This window comes from Amblyomma mixtum, chromosome 3 (assembly GCF_055824585.1).
Source record: "Amblyomma mixtum isolate Tamu chromosome 3, ASM5582458v1, whole genome shotgun sequence".
Classification (NCBI taxonomy): domain Eukaryota; kingdom Metazoa; phylum Arthropoda; class Arachnida; order Ixodida; family Ixodidae; genus Amblyomma; species Amblyomma mixtum.
In genome coordinates, this window is record NC_143014.1 from 243,645,403 (window position 1) to 243,654,118 (window position 8,716).

Below are 8,716 nucleotides of genomic sequence, written 5' to 3' on the forward strand. Positions count from 1 at the left end.
CATACATTGCAGTCGTTATTTGTCGCTTGGGAATCGATAAGGAGCAGATGACACCTCGGTTGTCTCACCGACGTATATGTGCGTGATGTTACGCTCATCATTCTATGTGGGCAAAACAGTCTCGCTGGCCAGGTTTGTCAGCAGTGCTTGGGGAAGCAATAGAAAAAAGTTAAAAAACGTTTTGTTGGGTTTTAAAGCGCATAAGGACTAAGGCTACCATACGCCAAGCATGGAAAAATATTTAAAGCTAATCAGTCTAGATATTATGTTGACCCCTAGCTGCTAAAACAAAGAAATCTTTTGTGAAGATAAATGCACGGCAAAGTCATTTTGCTCTGATATGACAGGTTGTTTCTAAGAAAGAATGCCTTTGTATTTTGTGTACTTTGCTGACACCATACCGCTCCAAGGTGTATTGGGACTTAGTGCAAAGCAAAGTGTAGGCTACAATCAAGTTTTTTTTCTTCCTGTGCAAAGAATAAATCTGGGGGACGAAACCTTCTGTGCACAGTCAGCGAGCGAAGCTTCGTTATTACCAACAGCCCCAGAGCCAAAGACGACGCAGGGAAGACGCATAGCAGTATTGGGCTCATCATTTCGAGTTCCTCCCTTCAAAAACGCAGCACGACTGCGCGTATCGTGCACTCCTCCGAGGAAGTGGCGTTCGCACCGCCTGGTGCGCGCTTCCAGTCCGTGTGCAGGCGTCCTCCTCGCGGCCTCTGCTGTTCACTGTCGATAGCTATTCACTGAAACGGGGCCCATTCATCTTGCACCCGGGCTCACAGCCGAACGCGCTGCTGCCAGGGGGCCCACTCTCCCCTCGCTTCCCAACCAGGGGTCGCCGCCGGCGTAGCCCTGCCACTGCAGCAGCTCCCACGAAAAATTACTCGCTGATTTAGTCATTGAGAGCAAGAGGGGGCCGCACAAAAGAGCAAGATAAAAGAGCGCCATATTGAATGTGTTACGCGATGGGTTCGCTGCGACGTGACACGTCCGCCGCCGGCCCTACTGGCGGGAGAAGGGGCTTGGGGGAGGAGGGGGGGGGGGGGATCTCTGCCTGCCTCATGAGGCACTGATCGCGGCAATCGTCGGCCCAATTGCTCTTTTACATGCCGCAGAGCGGGAACACGCAGTGAGGGGCTCTCGCTGCCTGGCGCGCTTCAGCCGGGAGCGCGAGGTATATACCGGCCGGAGTGGCGACAGTGATCGCTCGAGTAATTTCATTCACCGCCGTCGGAGAAACGAGAACGCTCGTATTTATGGCCTCCGCGCAGCCAAGTTATTTCAGGCGCCTGGCAGGAGTTGTTAGAAGTTGGTAAATGATGCCTCTTCCATTGGGACTGTAAGAAGTTTTTTTTTTTATTACTTTTATTCAGCTTACCGCTTTGTCTTTTGTATTAACACCTTCATTCTGTTTAATTTGCACTGACACTAGATGGGTTGTTTTGGACCCCTCCTTTCTTTGGGAATCCGACATTTGTTTTTTTTTTTTTAATTATGGAGCCATTTTTTTTTCCTAATGTCCCGGCCAGGAACCTTTGAGTATAACAAATAAATATAACGAACACAACTTCTATGTGCAAGGCAAGCTGAGAAAAGTTTCTTCGGTACACTGAGATTTTATTGTTACAGTGCGACAACGTTCTTGTGCAGGCAGTGATTTCATTTTATGCGGTGCTTGACGCTTCAGTTCGCAGCTGAAACAAAATTTAATCCCACGCTATGATCCCTTATCTCCAAATGAATCCGCAAAAGCGCTATTCTTGGGACACGCTCCTAAATATGAAACGCCCACTTTCAGCGATACAAATTGCACAAATTCTACTCGTGTGGCTGGGCCATCGAATATCTCGACTAATTATGCTTCCTCACATGTTTTTTTTTTTTTTTCACAAACCGATTATTACAAGTATGTTTTGAGTCTGTTCACTCAGCAAGTCAAGGAGCACACTTTTCTGTTGCTTCTGGTGCTGGAATAAATTAAAACATATTGTTGACGTCCGTTTTCACATGTCATGCAGGCAGTTACGCCGCAAAGAAGCGACTTCACTGATGTAAGCTCATTCAGCTTGATGTGGCAGGGGCAGGATTAACTGTCTGATTACTGGCTCTTGGATTATTTGGTGCGTCCTTGTCCTGATTTGGTATATGCTCTTTCTAGCCATTCTTTTTCTCCGAGTGGTTGACGCGATATGTATATCGTAATTTTCAGCATCTATAGTCGCAGGTAATTAGTGGAAAATACTCCGTTGTTTTGTGAAATTGTTGTGTCAAGTTCACGAGCGCCTTAAAGCTGCGCTTATTTAATCTTCACTTCCTTTTAAATTGTTCATTTAAGAATTTGTCGTCTCGGACGATTGTGGGGGCGCCGACTTTTGCAATTCTGGTCAATTTCGCTTAGCCAATCGCGCATCCAAATTGCCGCCACTAACATCAGCCCCTGCTCCCCGCTCTTCGCAGGTGAAAAGCCCCACAAGTGCGCTGTGTGCGGCAAGGCGTTCAGCCAGTCGTCGAACCTGATCACCCACAGCCGTAAACACACCGGCTTCAAGCCGTTCGCCTGCGAGGTGTGCGGCCGGGCCTTCCAGAGGAAAGTGGACCTGCGTAGGCACAAGGAGACGCAGCACGCCGACATCCGGCCCATCTAAGAACCTCGGCCGCGTCTCCCGCCCCAGCCGCTGCCTCCGCCGTCGCCCCCGCTGATGCCTGCGTGCGCTGCCCATGTCTCGTGTGAAGAAGCTCCGTGCGTGGCCTTCCCAGCGCGGACTGAACGGCCGGACGAAAGCTTCGGAAAGCGGCTTGTGTGAGCCACGCCAATCAGAAAGACTGAATGAAGCGAGGGGAACGTCTTCAGCGTCCACAAGCCCTTTACTCACGCGGGCAGGGAAGGCTGCAGTGCGGCGAAGCTGGCAAATGGCGCGGTCACTTCACGCGAATCCGTTTACTTGTGTACAGCGCAGGCGGCCTCTGCTTATATAATGTTGCTCATTGCCGCTTGCGTCTGTAGGGAAACACGACTGGTTGTGTGTGCCCTGCGCAGTCACGCAGGACGCACTTAAGCAGCGTCTCTTCTGCACGCAGCAGAACAGTGACTGCTTTGTTAGGTCTATTAGTTCGTCACAGCCGTGTCGAATGTGAAACTACGGGGCACCTACAATGCTTGACGCGTATTGGTTGCTCATTTTTAACCTGCTGTGTTGCGGCGGGGTTTTGGGCGAATTACCGGCTGTATTTGCGCCTTTATAGGATGACCGATGTGGGGCTGTAGTGTAAATCGGCTCCTGGTGCTTACGAAGCCTTCTGGCGAGGTCTTCAGAATCTTGACATCAGGTGAAACCTTCTTGGCAATAGAAATTTTTACTAGCTGAACGTCACCGTATACAGCTACTACGAACCTCCAACAGCGCGTGCGCAGATGGACCCGAGGTGTCATCTGCGCATGCGCTGTTGTCTGCTGGTGGGAGCGGCATATAGTAACGCAACGCTAAACTCTCTAATACAAGTCGCCACCAGATGCCACCTTCCCGGATGTATCCATCTTACCGACGTGACAATAGTCACTAAGTCATTTTGACCTTCCACATTCGCGAGTCGTTAAAAGCCTGCGCGAATAGCTAGCTATTCCAGCTTGAGGTTGTGTCATTGCGTAAGAACGCTTCTTGTGTCCAATAATTTGCTGGTGATTTATTTGCTGCACTGCATTTCCATGGTAGTTAAGGCCGGTTCACATGCAAGCGACTGAGCGATTGAGCGGCGCGTCGCTGCGAAAATTTCCAACTTGTTGAAACCTAGCCGCTCGTCGCAGCGACGACTCAAAACAGGTTTTTCCGTCGCGGCGGCAGATTTCGCTAGCATATTCGCTTCCATGTGAAACAGGCTTTAGGCGGAGAAAGAAGCTCGAGCTACGTAACTTCAAACGGGCGTTAAGTACTTTTCCTTCCCCAGCGAAAGTGGGTGGCCATGAGTGCTCTTTAGGAGAAGAACGGCCATAAAAGTCTGTGAAAACTTATACTTACGGCACTTGCGTTCTGATTGAGGTTTGTTGCAGATTAGTTCGCAAGAGTGATGTTGAAGTACGCTCTAAACACGAATTAGCCTATTTAGGTGTAAAAAGAGAGTGCGCTGTCCTGTAGCGTGCCCTCTTCTAGTTGCAGGGTATATTGTCCAAGTACTGGGGTAGATTTCGGTCACTAAGTATGCGGAATGCTTACTCTTGGCAACGCAGGCATGTTCCCATCACAAATCATAGTAACTTGATGCAGTTAGCAAGTAGGGGAGGCTTCTTAAAGCAGCACCGGACGTCTTGAGGTTAGCAAATAGAGGAGGAAGAAACTTCGGTTAAAATATTCGCAACTTCTAGAACTTCGCACGTTTTGAAAAGGCTGTTGCCAGCCGTAAGTATTCTGTATCTTTAGCGATGAAAATCAACCTCAGGCCTTGGACCCAATACTCTCCCCCTAAAAGCGGAGTACACTAGAGGATAGCCTACTCTCTTTTACTCCCATACAGACTAATTCTTCTTTAGAGTGTAACTATTATTAGATTCCTGCACCGAGAAAGAAAGCCGCAGAAGAAAGGAAAGGCAAGATGGCTAGCGAGAAGATGCCTTTGGAAAACTGAGAAAGCGATAAATTTCAACTTATCTTGACGATCAGGTGCATGCGAACTTTGGATTACCTTTTGTTCCCAGTGAGCATTCGCGATTCAACAATTGAACTTCACATCCCACCATATGTAAATACTATGAACATAACACTGAAACTAGCAACTGACAATTCCACGCTGCGATTCTAGTCATATTAAGTTAGTCTGTCACCAAAAAAAAAAAAAGAAAGCTTCGCCTGCTATGAACGTTACCTTCAAAACGCTTTAGTTCACTCGAATAACTATTGTCTCTGAATCTGTGTTGAAGAATCTGAAGGGCGCAGCTATCGAGTATCTGAATACCAGGCCTCTTGGCACTCGCACGTATACCACCGACATTTCTCAGAAAAAACTTTAAACGCAGGCGTGTTTTGTAATGCTTTCGTTACAGCAAACCATGGTAGGGCAAGTTAACGGCGAGTTAGCACATTGCGCCTTTTCACTATTCCTATATATATCAGCGCTTCCTAAGGCCCAGCATACATCATTGCTGAGGAACGATTAGCGGTACTTGTCTTAGATCAACTGTAAAATGTCTAAGGGGCCGGGCTTTTGCGCAGGAGCTCCCATCTGAATTTTGGACGCTAGATCGAACGTACCATGCCTTCTAAATCTTTCGTAAGCCATAGCTTTAAAGGTAGCCCACTGAAAAGAAAAGAAAGGGGGAGACAGACCGGGAGTTGCGTTCAGCGGGGTGTTTCGCATCTTGACACCAGGTACCGTCTGTTGCAAAAGTTTACAGCCCACCGCGCAGTTTATTTCAAAGGCGCGGTGGGCTGTAAACTTTTGCAACAGACGGCACCTGGTGTCAAGATGAGAAACATTGCGAAACAGTGCCACTCGCGTATCTCTCTGAAAACAAGACGTGCCATCTTTGTGCTCAGGCCGCGTTGTTCGAAGAGGGGTAAGAAGAGCTTCAAGCGCAGTAACCTTCGTAAGCACCTTTTTTCGTTTCCTTAAATTCTCGAATTCCTGTGCGAGCTATCCCTTTTTTTTGTTAGGTATATCGAAGCCTGTAAGCCAGTAATTTATTTCAAAACATAGCGAGAAACTCGGCGACTTCTCCAATGTCCTGACAGAAGCAGTGCACTCATAAATGCAGGGAATTTACATTTTTATTATTAGTATCGAGACGACGAAGCAGCATGCGCACAGCCTTTGTCCAAAATGTACAGCCCATGGTGTGTGCTTCTAAGTCGTGTAGTGGAGCACTTGTAGCCCCCGCGGAAGGCTTAAGCTCCGTAGGGGTGAAGCCGAGAGTTTCTCTCGCATTCGAGAGATTTTGAACGCTGGTGACGCACGACGAGCCACACTGAATGGAACGCAACCAAACCTAGCAGGCTGCTCATTCTGGACAAATGCTGTCTGTGCACTTTTAGTCAAAGCTTATGACTGAGACCACAGTGCAATATTAATGTAACCTCGTAGCTCGACTAAGCATCGGCTGGGTGCCAGAACTTTTTATTACTTCTTAGTTGTAAATGCGACCTACGCTGCGCACATCCTGGTTGCCAAATCCTAAAAACAAAAGCGTGTAGATACAGAGAATATCTGCGCAAGGATCTGCGCCATGGAGCTAAACTAGTCGGTGACCGTTAGATAATCAAAGCGGCTCGATAAATCCTTCTTGAGTGGGCCGTTTTGCTTTTTCTTGATTCCAGATTTACTGAACGCACACTTATTTTTCTTGGAGTTTTTCGGCGCCTTTTTCTCGAACTTTTTTTGTTGTTGTTCTTGTTGCACGCAAGATGCGGCCCCTTTTCATTGCGCAAGCACCAGGTTCCGGGTAGGATGCTGTTTGCTCGACAAGCCATTAAAGCTGGTTGCAACTGCGGGGTGAACAGTGCTGTCAAACCGTCTCGAACTAAGACCTTCAGGGGCAGCATCTGAATACATGTACATACATAGCGGAAGAAGGCTGTCGGCGCAAAATACGAACTCGTGCAGTAATGGCCCTGACCGATGTCATTGTTTCATGCTGAGGCACATAAACAGTTTTACTGCTTTTTTTTTTTTGTTTTGAGTTCATCATATTCCGCCAGCTGTTGCCATACAAGTATAGCGGGCTCTGATGAGAAACCAATTCGACGCTCCCGTTCGGAGTGCATGAGACAGGCAAGCAGAGCTGGCGGGACTACCGCGTTGTATCACACCTGCGGCAGCATCGCTTGGTGCCTGTGCGTCCTTGTACATATATCTTCCCTTCGAACGGGTGCGTCTATTCACGTGTACAGCATACGCTAGCGTAGTTTGAAAAATTCGCTGCCGTTCGTCATTACTGTCTAGTCTTGCTTGGGCACACGGGCATAACATGTAAAAAAAAAAAGTGTGAAGCACTCACCAAAGACTGTCAATGTAAGCAAACACAGCTGTGTGTCTACTGTAAAGGCGCGTTGTTTTTGTTTTATTTTCATGACGACCATGTTACTGAATAAATGCTCCTTGGTGTTTGACAGAAATGCCACTAGTTCTTGTGTTGTTTCGCCATCCTGGCATAACTACTGATCGTCTACGGTAATCACCAAGCTACTCCAGTGGGACCAGTGAGAGAAAGCTGAACGAAGACATCTTACTGGAACCACAGTGAGGGGTACAAACAACAAAAAAAAAACATGGGCGGCCAGAAAGCTATACGACACCTCAGGTACGTATATTCTTCACCTGCCGCACTCATGGCACAGCCTCGGTGCTGCTTGCACCGAAGGATGGAAGTTCGAAGGATGTTGGAGGGACTTTTTTTTTTCTGTCACTGTCACTGCCGCTACTTCGCACTCTACTTTGTTGCGACTCGCTTCTTTCTCTATTGTTATCTTAATACCTGTCTTCTCTATTATCCTACTCCATATTTAACGCAAAAATGCAAATACGAGATCAGGCAAGTCACTGTTCAGCTCTGAACAACCTCGTCTGCCCCCACCCTGTCCGCTTTGTTCACACTTGCCGCAGGGCACATGCATGTATTGCGTAGAACCTGTGCCTTATACTTCGCTTGGTAGACGTCCTGACACGGAGGCGAGTGTGAGGAGCACGCTTCACGCTTCAGAATGTAAAACATTTCTGTGGTGTTTATACAGGGAAATCATACGACTGTGCATCTGCCAGTGCGGAAACTTCAACGAATAAATGTACAAGAATACCGTATGAAGCAAGACCAGCCATCACGTATGCTTTGTACGAATAACCCAGTAGCTTTTCCCTGACCGTGCGTTCAAACAGCCAAACAAAACGTAGCAGCAGACACTCAACAGTCTTACTGGTATCCGTTCCTCCCGCATGAGCGAAGGGTCAAAAAGTTATATGCGTCCCTTATGCACAGCTGCGAATCGTTCCCACGGCTCGGATGTTTATACAACATATCGAACTCAACGAAGCTTGCCCAATATACATACACCATTGGCAGCGCGCTCCAGCCATCTGAGCCCGCCCGTGGCTATCTCTCCCAATACGACTCGCAGTAAGCGCGGCCTTCGTGAGAATATAAAAAAAAAAAAGCGACACGCTCGCCGACCGCTGTCCATGCTCGGAATCCAAGTCTCGGGAATAGAACGCGCCTACTGAACTTGGGATTCAGATGGTGGTCTGAGCGAGTGCACTGGGAAAAAGAGGCAGGCAAGCATAAGAGCGTCGAAACTGTGCGAACGCGCGGGACACCCGCGTTGAGTTTTCTTGTTTCAATTTCTTTTGTTGTTGTTTTTCTTTTGCTCTCGCGCCTCGCCAGCATTCTCAGTCGGGATGACCACATGTAAACTTCAGCGCAGTAAGCTTTTCGCGCACATGTTCGCAGATACGTACTCATAAATGTGAGCAAAGCTTAGACAGACGCACCGAGATGCTTGCGCAGAATGCGAGAGGTGACGAATCGGAGGCGCTGGCACGTCGGGCTCGGTGTGTACAGTGGCCTTACTTTTCTTCACGCAGCTTTTTACTGCACGTCTTGGTAAAATAAGGATAATTAAAACAACATGCGCATTTGGGCTCAATGAGTAATCACTGCACCTAGTAAAAAAAAAATTGGCTGTGGTTTAGCTCTGGTTAAACCTGGTAGAGCAGCGAGAGTCCAGCTTCTTTCAGA

General features: G+C 48.0%; 1 protein-coding gene across 1 annotated transcript in view; it reads left to right on the forward strand.

The window, feature by feature from the left end:
• The window catches only part of LOC149354201 (uncharacterized), a 102,633-nt gene extending 97,292 nt beyond the window's left edge, over window positions 1-5,341 (forward strand). Inside the window, exon 5 of the mRNA XM_089577471.1 lies at window positions 2,461-5,341. Within this exon, the coding sequence (XP_089433597.1) occupies window positions 2,461-2,648 (188 nt within the window). The 3' untranslated portion in view covers window positions 2,649-5,341. The remainder of the gene's footprint in view (window positions 1-2,460) is intronic.
• Window positions 5,342-8,716: the final 3,375 nt, after the last annotated feature.